The sequence below is a fragment of the Canis aureus genome, chromosome 13 (assembly GCF_053574225.1).
Source record: "Canis aureus isolate CA01 chromosome 13, VMU_Caureus_v.1.0, whole genome shotgun sequence".
NCBI classification, from domain to species: Eukaryota; Metazoa; Chordata; class Mammalia; order Carnivora; family Canidae; genus Canis; species Canis aureus.
This window is the reverse complement of record NC_135623.1, coordinates 27,512,636-27,538,818: the sequence shown is the minus strand read 5'-3', so window position 1 is coordinate 27,538,818 and position 26,183 is coordinate 27,512,636. Positions and strand designations below refer to the sequence as shown.

The following is a 26,183-nucleotide window of genomic DNA, read 5'->3' as shown; positions in this document are numbered from 1 at the left end:
AAGAGAATCATTTCCTGCCAGGCAAAAGGATAACTTGAGGTAAGTTCCTTCCTTATCCAAATGTAGGATGAGGAGGCATTCTTTTGTCCTGGGATTACGGAGTAAGAAATATATATAGAAATCTGGAACTCAATTTTTAACTTGATGGTAACCATCCAAAATTTAAACCTAAAACTCCTACCCAATTTTTTAAAGAAGATTTTATATATTTACTTGAGAGAGAGAGAGAGAGAGAGCAAGCTAGAGAGGAGGAGGAGAATGGGGCGGGGATGGGGGATGGTGAGAGGGGAAGGGGTGGACGGAGAAGGAGAAGCAGGCATCCTGCTCAGCAGAGAGCCTCATGCAGGCTCCATCCCAGGGCTCCTGGGGCCCGACCTGGGCTGAAGCACATGCTGAACCCACTGAGCCACCCAGGCACCCCTCATGTTCAATTTATATTAACTATTTTTGGAGCAACTTACCTATGTGAATCTACTTTTTAACTATTCAAATTTTTTTTTTAAAAAAAAGATTTATTTATTCATTTTAGAGAGGGAGAGAATGCATGTGCCCTGGAGCAGGGGAGGGAGGGGCAGAGGGAGTGGGAGATAAGCAGACCCCCTCACCCCACCCCTTGCTGAACAGGGCTCCAGCCCAGGGTCCTGAGATCATGACCTAAGCCAAAATCAACAGCTGGACACTCAACCAACTGGGCCACCCAGGCACCCCCTTAACTATTCATTTTTTAATTCCCAATATAGATCAAGTTCTTCTGATAAAGGCTGTGTCCAGATTGACATGTGCTATACGTGTAAAATACATGCTGGATTTCAAAGGCTTAGTTCCAAATATAAAATACAAAATATATTAAAAAATCTTATTAAAGATTTAAAAAATCTTATAAAGATCTTATTATAGCTTGATCATTTGGTGCAGTGATAATAACAGGCATCATCGGTTGGGATGCTAAAGTACATTGTTATAATCAGTTTCACCTGTTTCTTCTACTGCTCTCAGCATGGCTTCTGAAAAAGTTCAGATTGTGCATGTGGCTCTTTTTACCTAAGTTCTGCAGTCGCCCAGAATATGAAGCCACACAGTGAGCAAACACAGTCCTTGGGAGTTTCCTTCCCCTGAGAAACCCCTGGTATTGGAGAAGGCCCTCCTTTAGCTTCTAGGTAGTGGCCAGACTGGAGGGGTTATTCTCAATCACCAGGAGCCTGAGGTTGGCTGTTCATTGCGCTTGCTTTTGGTCTCAAAAGTCCAACTAATGCCAGATTTCTGGGTAGCATTTCACCATCATTATCTGAGCTTCTAGCTCACCGGCAACCAGCCAACGGGACTGCCCTGTGCCCACACTTTGTAGGTAACCCATGCAAGGGCCAGACTAGGGAATGAGAGCAGCTAACCAGGACAGCCATTTGCCTTGGAACTTGCAGCCCACCTTCAAAGAGGGGCAGCGGGAGTGGGAGATAAGCAGACCCCCTCACCCCACCCCCTCGCTGAGCAGGGCTCCAGCCCAGGGGCCTGAGATCATGACCTAATGATGTTAGGCAAACGATCATTCGCCTGCACTCAAGCACTTTATGGGGGATTTGGTCCAGCTTCTACACCTCGGACACCACCCTCTAAAACAGCCCTACTCAGTGGCCTCACATCGGTCACACTGATTAGGACCGAACTGAACACAACTATTGAAAACACAAGCGCTCAAGTGTTCATGGATGGGCTGTGACTAGACTTCGAGATTTTTTTACCACTCCCTGAGAATATGGTTTCTGGGAACTGATAAATACACGTCACTTGCATCACGATGTCGAGAGTGGCTGCTGTCCTGCTACACTGGGGACATCAGTTATCCATCAGCATCTTTAGAGTATAAAATCTAGATGAACGCAGATGACAGGTTAGTCATCCCTGAAACAGTCACAACACATGACAGATTTCTGACTCTGAAATGTTTTTTTTTTCTTCCATTACACTCCTCTTTTATAAATGTCGCATTAAATGGGCGGAGACAAATTATGCAAATTGAAAAAGACCAAATGAACTCTCTGGAGTTTCATTCTCAGTCTTCCTCACTTGGTCAAGATCTTTCCTGTGGGAAAACATCCCAAAATGAAATTCACAACTTCACTTCTCATTTCTATGCTGAGGATTCCTATTTTGATCTTTTCAGCCCCCACCTGTCTTCTAGGCTCTAGCGCTACATTTCCAACTGTTTTATCCGTTCCCCCCAAACCCCACACATTTAAATTGCACTATATATAACTGAGTCATGTTCAAAAACTTGAAAAGCAGAAGGAAAAAGAAAACTTGGTAGAAAGTATGTAGTACATTACATCTAAAGGGAAAACAAATCCTAAGCGGGAGGCAGTATTTTGTCTCTACTGGATTACACAAACCCTCAGGTTATCCACTTACTTCCCTGGTCATCAGACAGCTTCTAATCAATCTGGCTTCCCAGGAAGCTCCTCACCTGTAAAAGTAGTTCTTGAATTTAATGCTTTTGTTTTACAGATGCTAACATTCTGTTGTTATCTCCACATACAGATATTTTTATCTGTCTATAGTCTAAGTCCTGAAATTGCATGATAAGTGGCATTAGAGAAGCATATAAGATCTATACCTTATTATGTAAGATAATGATATGTAATGCCTAGAAAAGCAAATAAAGTGGATTCTTGACCTAGTCTGAAGGACCAGAAAGGCTTATCCAAGGTAATAGCATTTCAGAATGCGTAAGGGCCTTGGGGTGAAAGGAAGTAAAAAAAATTATTGTGAAAGAAATACTGTTCCAAACCCAGTTTGCGATAAAACCTTATTGCTTGATATAATTAGTAATCTCCTTATTGAATAAACTAGAATTTTGAGAATTGCTTAATTATTTATGGGATAAACATTGGTCTTGGGAAACCGATCACTCATGCTTCCGCCTGACAGTCAAGAGTCTGCAGACCTTGAAATAAACATTCTTTTTTGCCTAATCTATATAGTCCATGCATGCCCTCTACTAGAAGAGACACTCCAGCTGGCCCACTAGAGGTTGTTCCCACGCAGCAAGATTATAATCAAACTGGCACGTGCTCATAGCTAAGTTACCTAGGAAGTTGTTATGGTCTCAAGAATTACTTCTAGGTCTACAATTAGGTTAATATCATGGAGAACAGAACCACAACGGAGGCACTGGGTCTGGTGAAAAAGGAAGCCAAGGGATAAGCCAAATCCAATGGAGCAAGGAATTATCCTTCGGTATTTAGATCTTATTAATAAACACAAAATATAAAAAAGATGCGGGGGTGATCGCATTTACATTTTATAAAGATCAATCTTTCTATGATATGCTATCTAATGGGAACATAAATGTGAGTCACAAATACAAGCAACATATTTAATTGTAAATTTTCTAGGAGCCACAGTAAAAAAAAAATTAAAGAGAATCAGGTGAATTAACTACAATACTATAGTTAATATAACTCAATACATCGACGATGTTTTCATTTTAACACGTAATGAGTATAAAAAATTATTTACTAAAAAAAAAAATTATTTACTCCGTTCTTCATCACCTTCACCTCCATCATGTGTTATCCTAGAATATTAAGGTGAATTGTTAAAAGTTCGAGTGACAATGGAAAGGCTTTAAAAAAAAATTTTTTTTTTATATTTTATGGAAAACGTGAGAACTTTCATTTTCTTCTAATAAGATCATAGTTCAGAATGTGCTATGTTTAATTTCTGTGAATACGTTTTCTTATTGATGAACTCCTGCATAAATAAAAGATAATGGGTACTTCATGAGGAGATCCTCCAACATCATTATACAGATCATTTTCACTAAATTAAAAATAATATTGCATCCAGAAATGCAGTATTTTACCTGTTGGTGCCTCCTTCCAACCAAAAAAGCAAAACACAATTGAAGCTTCTTTTAAACATCTTCATTTTTCAAAGACATAGAATCAACATTTTTGAGGGTGGCTTATTTCTTATAAAAATTTTGGGGTTTTTTTCAATGTGAAAATCCAAAAGGCTGAAATAAAAGCACTTGAATTTCTCCAAATTCAAATAGGATTCATTTGATCGTTTAATTCTATCAGTGTCTGAAAACACTCTTATGAAGAGATAGTATAATAATCCCATTTTACAGATGAGGAAACTGGATGAAAGACATACTTTTAGCAAGACTCTAATATTACCTTGAATATAGTTACAAATTGAATCCTGAGAATATTTGTCATACTACTGATATAATTAACTTATTATAATGACAGTGTCTTACAGCAGCTAATATGTATTCAAAGTTTCCTGAGTGCTAGGCAGTTTTTTAAATGCTTTACGGATCCAAACCTAATCCCCCAATTGCCCTACAGGTGGATACCCTTACTAGCTCCATTTTTTAAAAGATTTTATTTATTTATTCATGAGACACACACACACACACACACACACACACACACACACACACAGAGGCAGAGACACAGGCAGAGGGAGAAGCAGGCTGCATGCAGGGAGCCCGACGCGGGACTCGATCCCGGTACCCCAGGATCATGCCCTGGGCTGAAGGCAGCCGCTCAACCACTGAGCCACCAGGCGCCCCAACTCCATTTTTCTGAATGAGGGAATTACATGAAGAGATAAATTCTTAAAAAAATTTTTAATAAATTGAAATGCTTCCCACATTGTCGTTCTCAAGAATGTTTGAAAATAGCCTCGAGCATATTTTATAATTATTAGTTTGTAATAATGGTTGTAAAAGCAGCTGTAATTAGTGGAGGGCTCTGTAAGCGTTGGGCACTGCTCAAGGCATTTGCATGTAATGACCCACTTGATGATCATGGTGATCTGCTAGACGGGGATTCTAGTACTCTCACTATTTGAGAGAAGAAAACAGGCAACAGGATGTGGGTAAATGGGCCAGAGAAGAATGACAGTGGCAGGACTCCTATCTGCAGCCTGAGAGTGCACGTGTCAAAATTGTATTCAAGTTAGTGCTTACCCAGAGAGGCTGAAATGGGGAGATTTCCCTCATTTCCCAAACTGTGAATGAAGAAACGAACGCATCAATTTTGGCTGACTGACCCATTTTAATGAATGCCTTTCTTTTCCCCCTTCTACAACTGTTCTAATTTAACAGTTTTCCTGTCCTAAAAACCAAAACCCTGCTTGTATCATCCAAATATACATTCTAATTACTGGAGTTGGAACTCAAGGTATTTAAAAAAAAAAAAAGCCTAATTTTAAAGGGAGTTTTCTTTTTATAATCTCTATTAAAAAGTTAAGCAGCACCCAAAAATTACCCTGCCTTAAATAATCTTCTAGAGCTAAAAGTTTGAGGATTTAGTGAAATATAAAGAAACATCTGATTAGTTGATTTAACTAAGTCACATCGACATTCTATTTTATATCAATTCGTATTTTATAATCCAGCACTAAGACTAGTGAGAGTTTTCTAAAAATTCTTACTGTATACATTTCATTAAAAAAAAAATATGTCCCGGGCCTTAAGTTTATGTATTTACTAAAAGCTACGTGGTCCTTTCTATAGAGTATCTAAAATAAAAATTCACACATATCCCCATTGATGGCGCATTAATAGTTACAAGCACCATTTTAAAGCTTGAGACTTTTGGTGCACAATCATTCAGTTTTTCCCCATATATGGACGCCACACCTTGTTGTCAATAAATAATTCCACTTTAATGGCAAAGTAATAATTTAAACAGATACAGGGTGCACATTTGCAAAAAAATATATGCAAGCTGGTTTACAAGCTAGAGGAACAATAAACCAATAGAAAATACATCATCCAGTTAAGTCCATTGACACCAAGTACTTATTATTGGGGCTTTACAAAGACTACAAAACTTTTCAGATGATTTATTTCACTGTTTCTGCCTATTTACATGATATGTTACATCAAAAATGTACAAAATATAAAATGTATACAGACACATGTTTCACAAACTAGTTTAAGTTGTAAACTAGGTGAACCTACTGGGATGTATTGCAGGAATTTGTGTTTATGATCATGTTTGGACTGTGTTTCTCAAAAATGGCAGGGAAAGATTAGCAATTTTTTTAGATCACATATTATACAAGGGCAACCAGTCACTCATCCAGCTACATATATTGATGTTTTACAACAGTTTTGATCCATGTTCGAGGCTTCAAAGTCAGGGTGACAATTCTATGTGCATAAATTCAGTTCAGATTTCCCTTAGGGCAATAGCACCGTGTAGGACCTGTGGACTTAGTGACACTCTGAAAACTGCACAGATGTCTTGTGCTGTTATTGTTCTATAGCAACTGACCCACGGGTGGTCACAGAGAGTAGCACCAATTGCCCATCCTGAAAGCAACACATCTTCACACGCTTAGAACACGTCTACACCATGGCCTAGCCCTTCGGTTCTAAAAACTCAAAACCCGTCCTCTGTGAGCGGTGGTAACTTCTCCAATGATTCCCATCGGTTTTCATGCACTCTCTTTAAAGCCTGCCACAACAGATGCACTTTCAGACTTTTTTTTTTTTTTTTTTTACTTTTCCAAGAATGTATCGGCTTCATGAACAGTTTTGAAGCATGCTCACTCTAGCACTGATAGCTCCTGCATAGTCATGACAACTGTAAATACAGGACAAACACACCAGATAATAATAGCTTGGAGGGTCTGCATTCTGTATTTGTTTGCAATGTACAGGAAATCTCAGCAAGTGAAACACCTCTTAACACCGACAGGATTAAAATACATTTTTGTGTGCGTGTGTTTGTTTTGATTTGTGCAAGTTTTTAAAATTATTATTTACAATACCTACCCAGTAGACTGTGCAAATCTAACCTTCTCTTACAGTATAAGCGCTTCCTCTTCCACAGTGACTTCACTGCTTCAGTGTTCTTTAATGCTGAATTTCTCATGTACAATGATAGCAATCAAAACAACATGCTCCAAACTAATAGTAACAGGAATCATAATCACAAAAAGAATAGGGGAGGAAAGCCAAATAGTTGTGTCCGTGTTGCATCTAGCGCTTCCAGCTCTGCGGGATGAGATTTCCAAATCTCCCTCCTTCTAAAACACCATTTGCCTAGAACTGGATGGAATTTAGCCACATGTCTTAGCTTTTAAGTGACGGTCAAAGAGGGTTTCTGGGTTACTTGGACATTTTGGAGGACAGGCAATCGATTCTCAAGGGCAGAAAAATACTGATTTTTCTCCTATCCAATTCTTCCGGAAACAAAACAAAACAAAACAAACCAACCCAAAACAACCAAACCAAAAAAACCCCAAAACAGATATATAGAGATGAGAGGCTACTGTGTGAACTGGTGTTGCTTGGTTATAAATGAAAAGACAGTGGAAATCACCGACGGTTTAGGATTTAAACCAACTGTTAAACTGTTGTAGAAATCTGTTTTAAGGCAGTGAGACAGCACCATAGGAAATGTTCCTTCTTTCACTGAAAAGGCTCAAACAAGTAAAGCCCTAAGAAAGCCTTTTGTCAGTGTTGACTAATAATTGGTATAAAACTCTTGTTCGGGGAGTGGGCCGGTGGTTTCAAAAGACCACTGTGGTAAAAACAACCTTATAAAACCTGTGACTCATAGACGAGGAAGGTGGTGGAGCACATCATGCGAACGTGGCAGTTAAGAATGACACTGGCACGACTCCAGCTTGCCATAGCAGTGTTTTCCTGGTGGTCGCACATTTCCGGCTGTGCTTACGGAGGACTGGCCTCTTGGCTTCGTTTTGGAATGGGGTGAGCGCACGACACAGACCCCACTGGGGCCCTGTGACCAGCACCGTGTGGCACAAAGGACGCTTGGACGAGGAAGCAGGGGCCCTGCTTGGGGGGGTGGTGGGCGGTGAGAAGGGCCCCTCGAGGAAACAAAAGGAAGGGACAACAGAAGGGCTGCATTGTAAACTTTTAAAGAGGGACAAAATAAAGTCCAGTCTGGCTATCCCACGTGCACTCCATTCGGTCGCCCTGTCATGAGGGTCCTTCCCGGTTGAGTAATGGAGCCGTGCAGGGCCCCACGGATATAAAAACGCCTAGAAATAAAATAAAGTTAAGCTTCCATTTCCGTCGAGCATCTTGGCGGCTCAGGCTTCCTCCTGCTGCCTCCTGGGAGACCACAGCTCTGGGGCAGGGCCCTCGACAGGGCGCTTTCGTACTGGCAGTGGTGTAGGGACAATACCTTGCCTCTCAGGCCTTTGGAAAGAGCGTCAGTCTTTTCCCCTAACTTTGTTCACCCTCTAGAGGGTCGATTCCAGGGACGAATCCAAAATGTCTTCATGGTGGCTGGTGCTATCGCTGTCACAGCTTTGGGTGCCCGAGTAGTTGGCAGCTTCTTGGAGTTTCATTAGCATGTTCATCTGCGGAAAGAGAAAGACACGTGGATGTGGCAGCGATGCGGGGAGCGGCCCTGCCTTCAGTCCCCTCAGCCCGCGGCCCTGAGCCCTGCCAGGCACCCTGACCTCCCAGCCAAGGGCCATGGGGACATGACTTTGACTTCCAGCTGTCGCCTGGGGCTCCTCTACCGGCTCTCCCACGCACACCCCCCCAGCAGCAAGCCATGGGGCCAAACGGGGCCTGGAGAGAGTGCTTTGATGGGGGCTTGTGACCCAATGGGGCTCCGGCGGGGAGCCCGGGGAGGGCTCATCCCAGCTGGGTCTGGGCCCGCTGCTGGACGGCGAGAAGCTGACAGCAGCCGGTGGCACCTGCAAGCCGTGGACGTTCACGCACACGCTCCCCCGGGCCGGGGTGGGGGGCAGGAGCACACTGCACCGCACCTGCTGGCTCGGGGCTGGCCCCGGGGAGGGGCGGGGAGCAGGCCCTGGGTGTCTGAAGAGGGAGAGGCAAAGAATCGCTGTCGGATTTCTGGCTAAACTATAATTGATAGATCACTGAACACAAAAGCCAGTTTCTGGAACAAGAGCAGCTGCCCCAGGCTCCCAGTTGAGAGGACGGTGGTGATGTTTGTTCCAGGGAAGGGGACGCACGCGTGGAAGCACCCGGGGAGAAGGGCAGCCAGCTGCTTCCATGTATCACAGAACAGACAGCGGCCGCCTTGCTTGGCTGCTGCTAGATCCGCGGGCCCACCGTCAGAGAAAGAAAGATGGTTTAAAAGCGGATTGTGGAAAAATTGTTCGACGGTTCTAGAAAGCGCAGGAAAACCGGCACACGTCTTCAGCAAGGGAAGAAGACGTGTCTTCCCGTCAAGGGTTCCTATTCATTGTAATGATCTTTATATTGTTGAATGCATAGTAATTTTATTATTTGATAAAGTAATCCAAGTTGTTGTTGTTGTTTTTCCAAATTAGAAAAATAGAGACTCTGATCCAATAAAAACAAAAAAAAATAAATCTATATATATATATATTAAAAAAAGGATTCTTTGGTCATGTGTTAGGGCCACGCGTGCTTGGGTGCTCAGTGTAAAATGCGTGTTCAATAAATGCTCGTGAAATCAATGATACACTGGTAATCCCCAATTTTAGCATGCGTGCCTTTCTAAAAAGAGGCTACGGTGATAGCTGAGTCTTAAGGTCATTTTAATATTCTTCAGGACAATATTTTTCGACACAACGATTAGTCTAACTCTGAATTTATTAAACGAGCTGCACACAGATACGGGATGGAAGTCGCTGGGACGACCTCTCAAACCCAATGAGGCAAAAAGCCAAAAGTCTCCATCGGCACCTGCTCCCCCCCCCCCCCCGTCTCTCCTTCTCCCTCTCTCCCCCTCAGGCCACCCCCCTCACAATTATTTTGCCTCCCTCCTTCGTGATGCCAGCTCCTCCCTCATTAGTTGCTGGCCGCATGTTCAAGCATTTGGGTGAAGATAATTTGTAGAACACGCTTGTGTGCTGAGCGTCCTCTTGCTTTCCCGAGAGCAGTAGGCATTGTGAATGAGGTCCCTCTGAAGGGTCACGCTTCTGACCTCGGTCACAAATGCTGGAAATCACTTGGACGCGGAGTGTTGTAAAAGTTTTATGGTGTGATGCAAGTGTCACTAAAGTCTTAATCTTTGCAAATGGTGCCATATAATAAATACGCTTTATTAGAATAAGTTCCAAGTCTCAGGTTCCTAATAAATGTGCGCACGGGATTTAGTTTGCCTTCTCACGGCGTTGCTTTGTGCACTCAGGTCCCGGGGGATTACAGAGGGGGCAAGGTTACAGATGATCCAACTGTCACTGCGACAGATCATTATTCTCTGCAAAACAATGTCCCTCCTCTCCTCTCCTCTCCTCTCCTCTCCTCTCCTCTCCTCTCCTCTCCTCTCCTCTCCTCTCCTCTCCTCTCCTCTCCTCTCCTCCTCTCCTCCCTCCCCTCCTCTCCTCTCCTCCCCTCCCCTCTCCTCTGCATTCTCCACACCCAAAGTCATGTATATAATGTCTATCATTTGTAACACGCTACGCAGGTCCTTATCACCCCTGCTATTTGCCAATCTGCTGGGCTCCCAGCTTCCATCTTCTCTTCTTTAATCTGTCTTCTGTTCTATTACCAAAGCAATGTTTATAACCTGCAAATCTAGCCAAGGTAAATCCCCTGCCCAAACACCTCCAGTAGCCCCTCATTATCTGTGTGATCAAGTTTTAGCTTCTCACAAAGATAAATAGGCCTCGGCCTCTAGTTTTTCTTGCCCTTCTTATTCTAATCCCGCCATTCTGCATAGAGCCCCTGAAGTCATCATTTTTGTTATGCCGTTCCATGGTTCACCTGCCACTTCCTTAATTTTGGATGTTCTCCATGTAACCACACGAGGAACTTCTATTCACCCTTCTAGAGGCAGCTTAAGAATCTCCTCCTTTCGGAAGCTGTCTCCTAATCACTTCCTCAATGGACTCCCTCTAGTATGACTCTACCACTATTTTACTGTCATTTATATGGGTAGATGGCTCTCTCTGCTAATGGACTGTGAGCTTCCTGAGATCAGAAATGATCTTTTATTTATCTTCTGGCTACCGGGTCTTAGCTGAGTACATACTTATTAATAGTTGTTGAAATAGGGGATCCCTGGGTGGCTCAGTGGTATTAGCGCCATCTTCAGCCCAGGGTGTGATCCTGGAGACCGGGGATCGAGTCCCACGTCCGGCTCCCTGCATGGAGCCTGCTTCTCCCTCTGCCTGTGCCTCTACCTCTTTCTCTCTGTGTCTCTCATGAATAAATAACAATCTTTTTAAAAAAAATACTTGTTGAAAGAATGAATGAGTTTGTTGATGATGAATAAAATACTGTGAGATGCACCAAAAACTTGTATCCTTGTTCATATCCAAAAACATATTTCTGACATTAAATAGTGGATTTTTCCCAAATATTTTTGATTTAGATTGGACTGCAAATATATTTTCACTTGATGACAGTAATTATAGATCTATAACAAAATAAAAGCAGATAGAATATTTATTTTCTTATCAGAATGTCCTAAAGATTTACTTTTTGATAAGCCTTTCGCTTTTTAACATATCATAATCCCTGTTTCTTAACATATTTAGTTGAGCAGCTGTTTAAGAATCAGATATTAAAAAAAAATTTTTTTTTTGATTTGACAGAGAGAGAGAGCGAGTGAGCACAAGCAGGGGGAATGGGAGAGGGAGAAGCAGGCTTCCTGCTGAGCAGGAACCACTCCCAGGCCCCCTGGACCCCTGTCCCCCCCAATCCCTGTTCATACGGAGCTCAATTCCAGGACCCTGGGATTATGACCCGAGGCAAAGGCAGACGCTTAACCAACTGAGAGACCCAGGTACCCCAAGAATCAGTTTTTTTAACCCCAATTTCCACTCAGTATGGGAAACTCTGGAGCTCTTTTCCATACTAGAAGACAAGAGCATTCAGAGCCAGGGAAGAATGCTGGATGGGTTTAGTTATCAGGACTGTGGGAATTGGGAAGTTGAGGGCATTCCTTAGTGGTCTCTTACTCTATAGTGTAATTCTCAAAGCAAACTCTATAAAGCCTCTCCTTACCTGGAACAGATACAGTATATCAACACTGCAAAGTGAAGACTAGAAGTTATAAAATTCAGAGGTGATAGCTCATACTTGTACCCTGAAGTCTATATTTGCTCTGTTAAATTTTAAACCATTCTATCAGCAATTAATTAGTACTTACTCCCAATTATGCTGCATCCAAACCAATTCCTCCACCACTGTTAATTTTAAACTATGTAGGAGCTAAAGGGCCAGCTACCTGTTATAGAAATAAAAGTCCAGGTTCTTAAGGATTTTATGGTCTAGAGTGAAAGTCCAATATCAGAAGTCCTATATTAGAGTTCTCTGGAATCAAAGCAAGTCTATGTATATACCCCCATGACTCTATGGAGCCCTTTGAAATGTTTAACAAACTTTTTTTTGCATGTGTGCATTTTGCCATGGAAAAGATCTTAAAAATCTATCAGTTTGTTCACATGTAACCCTCAAAACATTAAGAATGGTCAGGTGAGATGATAATGTATATATGTTGGGTTATGGGTATAGGAATATCCCATAAAATACCAAGTCATTTTATGTTCTTGGGTATTGTCATAGGTTATGACTTTTAATCATTTCCTTTTTGTCTGTTTTAAATGACATAATGGCTGTTATTTCAGTATCTTTTCTTCTTGTATTGATTGTGCAAGTCCAGTGATTTCTTTAGCCATAGAATGATAAGCTAATAAACGCATTCTAACTGACCCCAATCTATACGGGTTCATCCGTACATATGAAAAAATACATAAAAAATAAAGTCTTCTTTTTAATAACACCACTTAATAGTCTCAGAAAACTCATAGTTTGGAGTTTTACTGACTTTTTTTTTTTTTTTAACTCATAGAGAGAGAGAGAGAGGCAGAGTAACAGGCAGAGGAGAGGCAGGCTCCATGCAGGGATCCCGACGTGGGACTCGATCCTGGGTCTCCAGGATCACACCCCTGGCTGCAGGCGGTGCTAAACCGCTGTTCCACCGGGGCTGCCCGTTTTACTGGCTTTTATTAAACCAAATAGAACTGCAAATTAAGCAAGAGAGGCAGAATCAGGGAGAGTAACTTCCTTTTGATTTCCAAGTCAGTTTAGTCTTCTCCACCGTAGGCAACAACAGACTAATGGTATATCTAGTCAGATTAGTTGATATATGTAAAATATTCTTTAGTTCTCCAAGTATACATTATATTCTTTTTTTTTTTGTAAATTTAAGAATGGAATTTGGTTTTCTCTTAAATACCTAGTGAATTGAGTCATGTAATGTTGAAGATTTATTAATTTATTCATATAATTTTCTGCATAAAAAAATAAAAATTATGGTCATAGAGTTCAGCCTGGTTTTAGTGTTTCTAGGTTTTTAAGCATATAAATTTGGTCTTTCGTTTTAAGAATTTCACCCAATGAAAGCAGGCCAAAGGCAAAAGAGTTAAAGTTGACTATATATATCAGAACAGCCCCAAATACTACCGAAGAGAAATAGTTTTAAAACAAATGACTGAATATTGATGACCACACACCATACTAAGATGATATTAGAAGAATCATACATCAGTTTCTTACCAGAGGATCCCCTTCTGTGTCATTTTGTGGAATGTGCTTTGAGGTTGTGGCTTCCTTAGTGGATATGCAGCCCTCATACCCAACATCTTCTGGTCGCAACTGAAGTAACGCTGGACCATCCTGAGGCAGAGACGCTGAACTCCATGGGTATGTGTCAAGCACCCACTTTGAGGGGTCTTCCCAAGGTGCCCGTTTCCCATACATCTAAAAAATGATCACATGTTTAATACGTATAGAATACATTTCTATTCAGTAAAATAGTTGGCCGTTAATTGAGTGATTCCATTGCACATTGAGTTCTTATGGGACTTTCCAGGTAATTGTGTCCATATACAGTTTTCCAGATTCCAAATATATGTCTGTCTACATACTCTCTTTAACCTCGAAGGAGAAGCAAAATAAAGAGGAACATCTAGAATAGATGGTCAGCATTTGGGCGAGAGTAAGAGGGAGGTTTATTTTAAATGCATATAGAAATCACTGCCCACATTTATCTTTATTAGTAATTCTATAAACCAAAAGAAAACTCAGTTGAGAAAGAAAAGTTCCAATGATGGAGAATTGAAAAAAGCCACGCTAGACACTAAATAGAGTTCTCTACTAAAGTGCACTTTGGAAAAATGATAAATAAAATCATAGACCTTTTCTCTGCCAACCTCACTCTAACTCAAATTTTCTTTGAAAATAAAAATACTTTCTCTGATAATCATTTTCTTTGCATTAATTTCCTCTAATAATCTCATTGCTTCCTGTAGAAACTCTTTTTAGGTGTTTATTTATAAGGCCAGAGGTAAAAGAAGAGGAAAAATGGGAAATGAAAGCATTAATGTTGTCAGGATTCAAATGCAAGCAGAGTCAGTAAGAAAGAGAGGAGAAAGGCTAGTTAAAGTACTGGGAGTGAAGTAGAGGGGACAAGATGAATATAAGTTATGTTAAAAGGTTCTAAGCTGTGGGCACATGGCTGTGGTTAAGCATCTGCCTTTGGCTCAGGTCGTGATCTTGGGGTTCTGAGATCGAGTCCCGTATCAGGCTCTCTGCATGGAGCCTGCTTCTCCCTCTGCATGTCTCTCATGAATAAATAAATAAAATCTTTTACAAAAAAAGTTTTTAAGCTGGAAGCAATCTTGAAGCCAAATTAGGCAGGGCACACTGAAGAGACAGAGGTGGAATGGACTTTGTAAACAAGGACTTTCTTTTCTAAAGAAAAGCTAAAATGAAGAGAAGAGAACAGTAACATGGGCAAACTAGTCCTTTGATGTACTTCCCCTCTGCCTTGACCTACTCTTTTGAGGCCAATTCTGGTTACCTGGTGCCTATTTGGTCCCAGATAGCTTACTGTGAGGTGTTCTACATGGCTCATTGTGGTTCAGTGAGACAAAAGCAAAATGGTGGACACTGACACCATGAAAGGCACACAGATTGCTTTGGAGTTATCTTTTGGGTTTCTCCAGGACGAACTGAATGAGTTTGTGTCAGCCTTCCTTGAGAAAGAGAGAGAGAGAGAAAGAGAGCAAGCGAGTGAGTGAGTGCCAGGTCCTGATATCTGTGTATCCCTTGGGAGATGACGGCAGGGGTAACAGTTCTCTTGTTTTGGAGCAAAAGTTTTCCCTCAGTTAAAAACCTACTTTATAGAGCTATAAGATATAGGCTGCTGTACAACTTAAGCTAATCGAAGGAAATGTGTAATTCTTGGAAAGTAAATGTTACAAAAAGAACATGCAGGCTAGAATCGACTGATGCCAGCCTTTTAAAGATTCATCAAGGATAGTAAAATTGGAATTGACCAATAAAATGCTAAATAGGCCCAATTCTGTATTTTGGTGTAAAATAGGTATTATAGAAAATAATTGAAAGAATATTTAAATATTAAAATATTATAAAATATTGTAAAATTATAACATACAAAATATTTTAATATTTAGAATACTATAAATTGATTGTTGACATTTCAATAAAGGTAGAATCACCAGATTAAAAATCAGAATCCTTTGTATCACCAGTTTTTTTTTTCCAATCAGAACATCTGCCGGAGAGTATTCCCCATATGTTTCCTCATCAAAGCATTCATTTGAAAAGAGATTTTCTACTCCTCTCAACTCGGATGTTCATCTTTGCAATCAGGCTTTGTTTTTTCACTTCTTGCTCCAATTCAAGGTTCTTTGTTACCAGTAGATTCAAGGGAATAGTTCAAAACATACATGATTCCTTTTCTTCCTTTTCTTACAGAAAACATATATGGACGGCCCCAGGAATATCACCTACCAACGGACTTGTGGCGGAGCACATCCTTTAGTAGCAATGAGAACTGTCCACCCGCTAAGGGTTTTCCTGTCTTACCTCTCCTGTGTTCTGGATGTCCCCCCTACACTCCCTACATCGTGGCTGATTCAGCACTTACACTATCTTGCTCCTTAACATCTAGAACCACAGCAAGAAGCAAGACATTTTTAATCCCTCTTCAAAATAGTTTTGTTTTAGTCTGGGAAACTGATATTACTCTAGAGGTTATACTTTTGCTTGAATAGAAGCTGTATAAAATTATCATTCTCAGGACAGTGTTTTATAAATAATATTAATTTAATTGTTAAAAAAGGAACCTATGCACTTTTAAAAAATGAGATTTAAGAGCTAAGTATTCTTAGATATTACTGTTTTTGAGTTTGTAAAATCATCTTTTTCTTTATATGTACGAGTAAACAAATATGAAATAAAGAGGATTTTATATGTAAAGACTTGGATGATAGCTTATTAAATACTGAAACTATCTGAAGAGGACAAATAATTTATTTAAATATTAGTTTTAAAAATTATGACTTCTAGAATGTTATAAATGTTATAAATATTCACAAATTTCTTTTTCATATACAGTGATTGAAATTGCGAGACTCAACTCACATCTTGTTGTTGATGTGAATTTTGGAGGAATCCAGAAAATGGATACGTTATTCTTAAAAAATAAAAATCTTTGGTATAGTCTTTTATTTTGTTGGAACTAAAAGAGAATAAATGATCAAGACCCATGTTAACATGCCTGACTTATAAGATAAAGAAATGTCCAATTAACTAGCTATCAATTGACTGCTATTACCTACAGCAGTAAGTTTGTTTGGCCTTAAATGGGTAGTTGTTAGAACAAAGGTTTTCTCCTTCTCCTACATATTTAGTCTCAGAACAGAATACGTAAATAAATAGTTATATACTAGTTGATCTTTAAAACCTTACCAGCATCTTTATATAGCTCATGCCTTCAGTTTTCTGTTATAAATACCCAGAGAAAAGAGCATTTTTTTTTTTTTTTTTACTTTAAAGGACGATTTTGCTTGTTTTTAAATAGTAAAGAAAATTGAGTACGATACCTGAAGACCTTCTCTCACTGCTTCTAGAATGTAAGGTACCAAAGAATAGTTCCAGAGGTCCATGAACCATACTCTAGAACCTTCTACATCCATAGGGCAAGGAAGGAAAAGTCGGGGACCTAAGAAGAAGCAAACCATTTTGAGAACCATTACGTTTAACCTAAACACATAAATAGCCAGACATCATTTTGAGGGATTTAATAATATGTCTTACAGGATTCTTAAACAATTATAATCTTGACCAGCTTGATTGTCACAAAGTATGTTTTACTGGAGACTCAATCTACTGAACTCTCCTTCCTTTTACCCTAAAATCTTAATCTAGAACGTAACATATTAGAGTTAGGAGAAACCTTAAAGTCTAGTTAACCTGCCCCATTTCATAGATGATGAAACTGTGCTGAAGTAAACTGCCAAATATAAAATATGTCATTATTTGAAGAGTAGGACTCAGCCTTGGCCTTCTGATCTCAAATGTAAAATTCTTCTTTTTCATTTACTTTGTACCTTTAGTGAGAGTACATCTTTATGATCCATCACAATGGGAAAGAGACTTTTATACACTCAATTTAAGAAAGATTAGGAAAATAAACATCTTTATGGCAGCTAAAGAGAAGTAATTCAGTTTTGCCTTAATGAAAAATATGAAACACTTCAATTATCCATGAAACACCCAAATTACTTCTAACTATAATCTTCTCTCACAACTACATTTGATGTGAGCCATTGGCTAAAATTTGTTTTTAGCATAAAAAGAAACTTTAAACAGATACAGTGTATTTCAAATGTTTATTTGATTTTTAAATATTTGTATTAAACTCATGTGATTTCAGTCAAACCTTAGTAAACCACAATTGTCAGCCAAAATGAATCTAATCAGACTTATAAAGCTTAGAAGAAGGCAAACTTTCAGAAGGAAAAAAAGAAAACTTAAATCTTTGGAAGCCTGAAAAAAAAATTAGCTTTACTTGTTATTTTCTACCATCCAATCTGGCCATCTTTACCACATACTCTTAGTTCCTGGAAAATGGCATATTGCAGTTTTGGAACTCACCAATGGTAACATCAGAAGAACTGTGTGTTTCCAAAAAACTGTTGAGATGATGCCATGTCTTAGGAATCCAATCTATAATTTTTACTAAGTCATTATTGCGTATATTCCTTTCTATTTCCATCTCTATCAGTTTCCTTCGAAGATATCTACCTAAAAATCCTTTCACTGGTTCTGTGTGGTTTGCGCAGAGCACCCACCTACAAAAAGACCAAAAAAAAAAAAAAAAAATCAGAAATCTTTGAATAAATTAAGTTTGGAGTCCACAGTATTCTCTTTTCCAATATAAATTAAGAATATTCCTATTTCAATTGATGGCTCATTTTAATGATCAAAGGGTTAGGAGATCTATTAGCATTAGAGGTAGACAAAATAACTAACTTTTTAAGCTAAAGAGAAGCTCATGTGCGTCAGAAGTGAGTGGGAGTATACACGCTGAGTACTCTTTTGTAGGAGAATCACAAATCCTGAAATAGGAACTCTTCACATTCCTCACACTTTGAAGAAAAGTGCTCTACTTTAGCTGGTGACATAGTGAGCAGGACCAACATTTCTTTCCTTTTTCTTTCTTTCTTTCTTTTAAAGAAACACTTCTGATTACAGGTGGAGGATTACCAAATGTCTGCTTGAGGAAGTGTCAGAAGAAGTGAGAATTATTTTCACACCACAGGTCACCACTGGCAGGATGTGTCAATGTGCAAATGGAAAAACACTAATGTAACCGAAAGCAAACAGAAAGAGACAACACAACAAACAAACAAAACATTTCATTTCATTTCTCTTTACCTGAAATTGTGATGCAGCTCTAGATTTGGTGATGAAGAAACTCCCTGATTCATTGTTCCAATAATATATGGACTGGAAAACAAAATAACATATGCAGATGTGCTGAGGGTAAAAGATATCAGTCTATTAAAATGGTCTTAAAAAACAATTTAGGTAAATATGGATACTTCCATTTTAACATTAGGTTAGAAGGGTAATTTTGTAATGCTAGATTGAAAAATGACAAAGATCATTGAGCTGGAAATTTTGATTTGGGGCTCTAAATTCAGCTCGGGCATCCTAGGAGAATCATTTTACCCTCTGAGCCTGAGTTTACCCATCTATAAAATAAAAAGGTTAGATAGAATAATCACAGAAAACTCATTTCACTCTAACATCTTATGACTCTTATTATTATAATCAAATTCATTAATTTTCCTCTTTTATTATTTCATAGAGATTTTAAAGTTTCTCAATGACATTAGAAAATTTGTATTCTTGTTTCAATGCCCATTTCATGATCTACTTTTAACATTTAAAAAATCCCTAGTAGAGATTAATTGGGATATTGCATCAGTAAAACTAATATTTAGGTTGTTCTTATATGTCCTTCCTTTAGAGGCCATACTATAGTGAATACTTAGTGGGTTTTCAGATTTCTTTTATACCCTACTTCAATCTTTGCTTTCATTATAAATAATTAAAAATTAGACTCAATAATGGAGAGAGATATATCTAAATGCATTAAATTTATCTTTATAGGAAGGCTGAATTCAAACTTTGATGTGGAGGAAAAAAAACAAAACCAGAGCTCTAGACCTTCATTTTAATTCTTAATTTCTTTGATTCAAACATTCTGTCATTGATCTTGGTCTCCCAGACCTTCAGCATATCTGCAGAAGCTAATGCCATCATGTAAATTATGTTTTCATAACAGTTGCCTGGGACATAATTGCTGAATGAATAAATAGATGTTCCAAGAAATGCACAGGGATTTTTTTGGGAAATATGTTATAATATTAATGAAGTCTTTAAAAGGTATAAAGACACAAGAAAACAAATCTGATGATTTTTTCATATTTCATCACTCAAAATATTTCATAAGCATACCATTTGTTGTATTTACAGTTGAGAAAACCATTGAAGATATCACTCAAAGAGCCCACATGATGAAGATTATCAAGAATTATTACAACAGGGAGTTCTACACCATTATTATCAGCACTGCACTGTTCAGCCAGGTTAGCTAGATACTGTTGCAACTCCTTGAAAAAAAAATAAAGAAAACAAATACATTAATGATTGAGTTTAAACCACTGGCAAGCAACTCACAGTTTAGGAACAGTACACTTTGCCATCCAGTATCTCTGATTAAAACCTACAGGTCATTCCACTGATATAAAACAAAGCAAACACATATAATGCTGAGAGGATGTATTTTTTAAAGAAAAGAGCTAAGAGAAAAGCCAATATAGAACAGCTGCAGCAAATATAAAATTGTGAAAACAAAAGCATGTTTCTCAGTTGTTGTCTCCCCTTAAAAAAGGCCAAAAAAAAAAAAAAAAAAGCAAGTAAGAGTTTTGGATATGAGCTCTTATAACCAACCACAAATACGGAGACTTCATTCTTGCTTTTGGTATTACAATGATAAAAGTGGATTTTAGCAAACCTTATAATTTTCCAGTATAGAATAAATCCAAAATGGCACACCTAAGTTTCCACTAATACTTTAAATGTTTTAATTGCAATTCATTTCAGTAGGGTGCATGAAACCATAGCCCAAGGATTTGGATATAAGTGTGGTTATTTACTTATTTATAACCTGCATGCAACTTCTGTGATTTTAAACAAAGACAAAATTTGTTATATTCACTGGGTCACTTGACATTAGCATTTAGCATTTCTTGACCTTCTTCTTCTTCTTTTTTTTTTTTTTACAGGTATTATTCTTTTCTAATAGCTTTTAATCTAAATATGATAACCAGTTTGCTGATTGACTGCTCTCACAGATGGGTAGGCCAGGAACACAATTAGGTTTCTTAAAAATATCCTAATCAGTAAGAGCATTTCCATAATATTTGCATACTTACAATGACATTTTCAATTTGTAAATCTTGCTCAGGGTTAAAAAACAATTCCATGATTCCAATTTCTGGAATCTGCCAGGTGAATATGTGAACCACTTACCCTAGATGCCACCTCCCTCTGTCTGTAATACTAATTATATTTTTATTTTTTCAAGATTTTATTTATTTATTGACAGAAAGAGAGAGAGCACCAGCAGGGGGAGTGGCAGGCAGAGGGAGAGGGAGAAGCAGGCTCCTTGCTGATGGGCTCCATCCCAGGACCCTGGGACCATGACTTGAGCTGAAGGCTGAGGCTTAACCAGCTGAGCCACACAGGCGCCCCTATAATACTACATTTAGAACTAAAAGCAGAGAATGATAAAAACATTGCCCAGGGTTTTGAGGCATTTAGTAATATATTCACTTAAGTTTAAATATAAAATTTATTAGAAAACTAATGCACTTTTGATCTTACATTGAACCAATCATACTGAATAAATATAACCTAAATCAAAGAATTCAGAAAAATGTTTAAACTAATGAATGCTCTGGAGAATTTCATTTATCTTAGAACACAAAAAATGGAATTTATACCAATAAAATAACTATATTAAGTCATGCATTCATTTATAAAATATTGACCGCCTATCTTCTATGTTCATAGCTCTAGACAATCCCCTGAGGTGTATAAAAATAATGAAGCATTGTTCAAGTTAGTAAGTTTAATGCTAATTATGAACTGAATCAACTCCTTCTGGGTATAGGGGTTAAAAAGTATTCCTTTGTAGGCATTAAGATTATCACGTTAGGCACTAAAATTTAAATATGATAAATCATATGAATACAATATCACAGTATATTAGGAGCTATGAGAGGCCAGGAGAGGAGATTTTGCCTAGGTGGTAGGTATCAAGGAAAGCTTTCTAGAGAAGGAAATGCTGGAGCTTGGGAGGGTGGTAGGTACATACATAACTAATAAATGTACAAAATACAATGTAAAATATCCCTTGAGAGAGGTTAAACAGAGACTTGGCCTGTAGGAGGAAGGAGTAATTCCAACCGGGGGATCCTGATGAGGTGAGGTGAAATTTGAGATGAATTCTGAAAAATGAGTTGAATTCCAAATGATAAGTATGCAGTTATCGATCCTTTCAAAACACCGTTAGCAAGTACCTGTTATGTTCCAGGTACTCTGGCACTAAGGATTCAGAGATTATTTCTCCATTCCAAGAATTTAGAGTTGAGAAACAGAAAGGCAGGTCAATAAATAAATGAAATGCACAAAACACTATACAGAAACTTAAGAGAGGCACCTAATCCAGACTTGTTCAGAGAACAGGGTACTGGGGACAAACTACTGAAGTGCAAGTAATAAAGAGTGAAAGCTGGAAGGTATGAGCATGTGATGTGTTTGGGGAAATGAAAAGCATTCCATTGTTGCAAGAGAAATTGCACATGGTAGTGCTGGCTGTAATGAAAAAGAAAATAGATCTTGAATCCATGCACAAAAAGTTGGATCTTTCTATATAAACAAATGTGAACCATTGACACATATTTTTTTTTCAGTAGGGAAAGAGCAAATTTATTTATCAAAGGAAACATAAATATGAAGGAGATGATGGTTAATTAGAAACGGAAAAAGCATTCAGAAGCTTATTGCCCAGAATAGAGGGTTATGTGTGTGTATAAAAAAAAACAAACAAACTGTGATTCACGGTTAAAAAAAAAATTAAAAAGGCATACATCACAGATTTTGTTCAGAGCATGTAAACCTTACTTGTACCAATGGGAAAGACCTGCTGACGGTAGGCTTATTTGCTATTAACCTTTTATTTTTAGGAGTAGGTAATGTTTTGATGCTTCAAAATGCAAGAAGAGCTTTCCAAATAGAGGGGAAAGAATAATCAAAGGCATAAACACAAAAAAGATGTGGAAGGAAAGAAACTAGTAGCATATGTTTTGGGAATATAAATAATGTTAAGTAAATTGGAAAGAAGAGTTTGTAATCCTGAATGATTTGAAAGGTTACTGGACTTTTCCTGTTGGCAACAAAGAAACATTGAATGTTCTGTCTGGAGTTCTGAGTAATGTAGTTAGAATCATGATTTCAAAGTGTGGTAAGTATATTGTAGAGGAGGAAGAGAAACCAGTCAAGAGAATAACAAAATTGTGGAAGCCAAGGAACATTACGGGACTAAAAGGATAGTAGAGGCGTGGGGAGATTTTTGACCCAGTATGAAAAGCAATAGAAAAACGTTGCGGATTTAATGCAGTCAGACTTTAATAATGAAAAGATATTATATTTTCCAGGAGGTGAAGGGATAAGTCAGAAAGAGAGAAGGATGATTTAACAGAAGTTGTGAATCAAGAAGTTAGAAAATCTCAAGAGATAAAAGAATGTTAACTTTGATGGGAGGGTGGCGATAGAGATGGAAGGAAGAAGATGGATTTGATGTTTTTTAGAGTTGAAACGGTTTTCTAAACATGTGTACTTAGCATGCTAATAGAAACATACGTGTATGCTAAGGGAGGGGCCTACTATTCAGGAGAGTGGGCGTGGCTAACGGGGTCCAATTGGAGTCAATACACGATGACTCCAGGGGGGTCATCCAGGCGAGAACAGAAGAATGTTGGGTCACGGTTTCATTTACTGGTAGGTGATGGGAAAATAGTCAGTGGGTGAGACTGAGAAGGAGCTTGCTAGAGGGTAATAAGGAAATAGAGAACGATAATCATGAAAATTAGAGGAATTTCTGAAAGGGGAAGATTACCTATAACAATTTGCTATATCTAAGCAATAAAAGAGAGAGACAGAGAAAAGATGCAAAGGGCACTGAACTTGGTAATTAAGACATCACTGAGTGATTCTGGAAAAGTAGGGCCATTTGATTCTATCAGGATTCTCATCTTGAGAAGGGTAGTAGACCTCTTTGGGAGTCTGATGAAAGCTATGGACCAGGTGTACGTGGCAATAGGCATACACAAATAATTTTGTCATGTAACTTAAGAGTTTTTCTCGGATCCCTTTGAAATCACTTTATGATCCCCACTGTAACTTAATAGAGGTTAAATCTTTGATTGAAGTACTGATACATTAGCATTAAAAGTTTCATGTCTAAGATCTAATTAGGCAAAAGAAAACAGGTATATGCACCAGATGGACACTGATAATGAGATGAATCCCATACTTTGAAAATACACAGAGAACTCAGGAGTCATAGAAAAGCTGTTGATCATTGCCTTCTCCGGTTTTGACTGTAGACATATCAAAAATGAATCTGCCAAGACCAGTTTTTTGATCTTTTCCTACCCAACATTCCAAGTGTTTTCAGCTGGCCACATATTATTTACTAAATCCATCTCTAGCCTTCTGGGTCTGCTATATCAAATGTCACAAAGTGTAATCGCTTATGTGTACTGCTCTTGATCAAAATATTCCAGCTGGCAGCTTGAGGGAGGGCTTGAAGAGTAGGAAGAGGGACAGGATGCAAAACGCAGAGCAACCAAACACATAAAAAGATTTTTTTCATTTGATGGTTTTATTGTTCTTTTTTTTTTTTTTTTTTTGAATCAGTAAGTGCTTTTTTGGCTTTGTCTCTTCAGTGCTATCTATGGCGTAGCATAATGCACGTCAGCTACTGCACAGCTTCATTTTTCATGGACGGGATTTATTAGTTCATGCCTCATTCACACTTTCCGTTAGTAGATCTACACAGCTAGCAGCTGTCCCTCAGACAATCTCAACTAGTCATCCCTATTCCTTTATACCATTCTCACCTACCGCCGCCCACCCCCCATCACAAAAAAGCAGAGCAATAATAAACAAATAAAAACCACTGTGGATTTTCTGACAATTTGGCAAGAATTAGGCTAAATTCTCTAGCAACAATTGTACCCAGCACTATTGACAGCTCATTCATATCTTACAAACAGAAAGAAACAATAAACATCTGTCAGTTGTATTTTGTGCTTCCTTGGTGCCGAATGCCACATGATGTGTCCCTGGGTTTTTTCCTATTACTGCCTCCTAGCATCATTAATTCTGTTCCAACACTCTTGGCAATGCTTTATTTTTCATTATTTTGTAATAGCAAACATTATACTGACCTATTAATGACACAAGTGATTTTATTCAGAAAAAGAAGAAAATAAAAGTGTTGGTACTATTTGGTCATATTTTTTTAAGGTTCCTATTATAGTATTAAGAACATCTCCAAACACTAAACAACTTTTTAACTGAAATAAAAAGAACCTGTATGTAACAGTATATTTGGGGTGAGGCAAATTTTATAAGTGTAAGTAATTTTGTAAGTGTAAATTTTATCAGTATAAATTAACCAACTGTATCATACCATGTTCAGCTACATCCTAATGAAGCCCAAATCTCTCTACTTGATTCAAAACTTGATTTTAAGTGATTCTCAACTTTGTCAAAATGACACGGTTTTCTGTAATACATCTATTCTTCTTTTACCAACCACTTGCTTTTTTTTTTCCCCCACAAGGAAGTCACTTCTGAAGAGCTGTCATGCCAACATTGGGGGAAGTCCAAGGAACACACGGAGGATGGCTAAGGGACATAATCCTTTCATCATTCTGGCTGAGAAAAAAAAGAATGGTGGTAAAACGCTTTTTAAATAACATTCTGAGGAGACTCAGAATTCACAGGAGGCATTAAACATGTAGGCTGAAGCACACCAACGACTACGCTCTTAGTACTTCTGCTTAGAGAAGATTCAAATATTCAGCCTCAGGTTACGTGTCTATTCAGTTGAAATGAGAATGGGTGAGTCAATCACAATTTGAATGCTGCCGTGTTCCAAGGGAATATTTGGAATTCAGGTGCTATATTTGTTTAATTTTTAAGAGGTCCTAGCATGTTGTTTGTACTTCATTGTTCTTGAAAACTACAGTTTTGGACAAAGGTCTATGTGTGTGTTTGAGGGATGGGTCCATATGGGTTGTGATAGAAATCTTTATTGAAAGCAATTAAACGTTAATTACACATCTTATTTCTCTTTCTTTCCCTCTCTCTCTCTCTCTCTCTCTCACACACACACACACACACACACACTCTTAGCTCTTACCATGATCCTACTATTTTTCCCATATTACAGCTGGGAGAACCAAGGCAAAGGAAATTCCACAATCTGCCTTAGATCCCACAGTTGGTCACTGACAGGGACTTAATAAACTCCATTAAGAACATTTTTTATTGAGAGACAATTGACATACATCGTTGTACAAATTTAAACTGTATAGCATGATTTGATTTACACCTATTGTGAAATGATTACCATGAAAGATTTAGCTAACATCCATCTTCTCTTATATATCCCATAAAAAAAAAAAAAAAGAAAAGAAAGAAGAAAAAAAGGCCAAAAAATTTTCTTGTGACGGAACTCTTTGAATTTACTCCCTTAACAACTTTCCTATACATC

General features: G+C 38.4%; 1 protein-coding gene across 16 annotated transcripts in view; it reads right to left on the bottom strand.

Annotated features, from left to right (window-relative positions):
• Nucleotides 1-5,654: 5,654 nt before the first annotated feature.
• NAV3 (neuron navigator 3) overlaps nucleotides 5,655-26,183 on the bottom strand; it is a 1,006,607-nt gene continuing 986,078 nt past the window's right edge. For all 16 annotated transcript variants that reach the window (XM_077845591.1, XM_077845595.1, XM_077845596.1 and 13 more), the window contains 6 exons: nucleotides 19,787-19,941; nucleotides 18,698-18,769; nucleotides 17,915-18,111; nucleotides 16,861-16,979; nucleotides 13,505-13,708; nucleotides 5,655-8,355 (listed from right to left, as the gene is read on the bottom strand). In XM_077845591.1, the coding sequence (XP_077701717.1) occupies nucleotides 8,236-8,355; nucleotides 13,505-13,708; nucleotides 16,861-16,979; nucleotides 17,915-18,111; nucleotides 18,698-18,769; nucleotides 19,787-19,941 (867 nt within the window). In that variant the 3' untranslated portion in view covers nucleotides 5,655-8,235. The remainder of the gene's footprint in view (nucleotides 8,356-13,504; nucleotides 13,709-16,860; nucleotides 16,980-17,914; nucleotides 18,112-18,697; nucleotides 18,770-19,786; nucleotides 19,942-26,183) is intronic.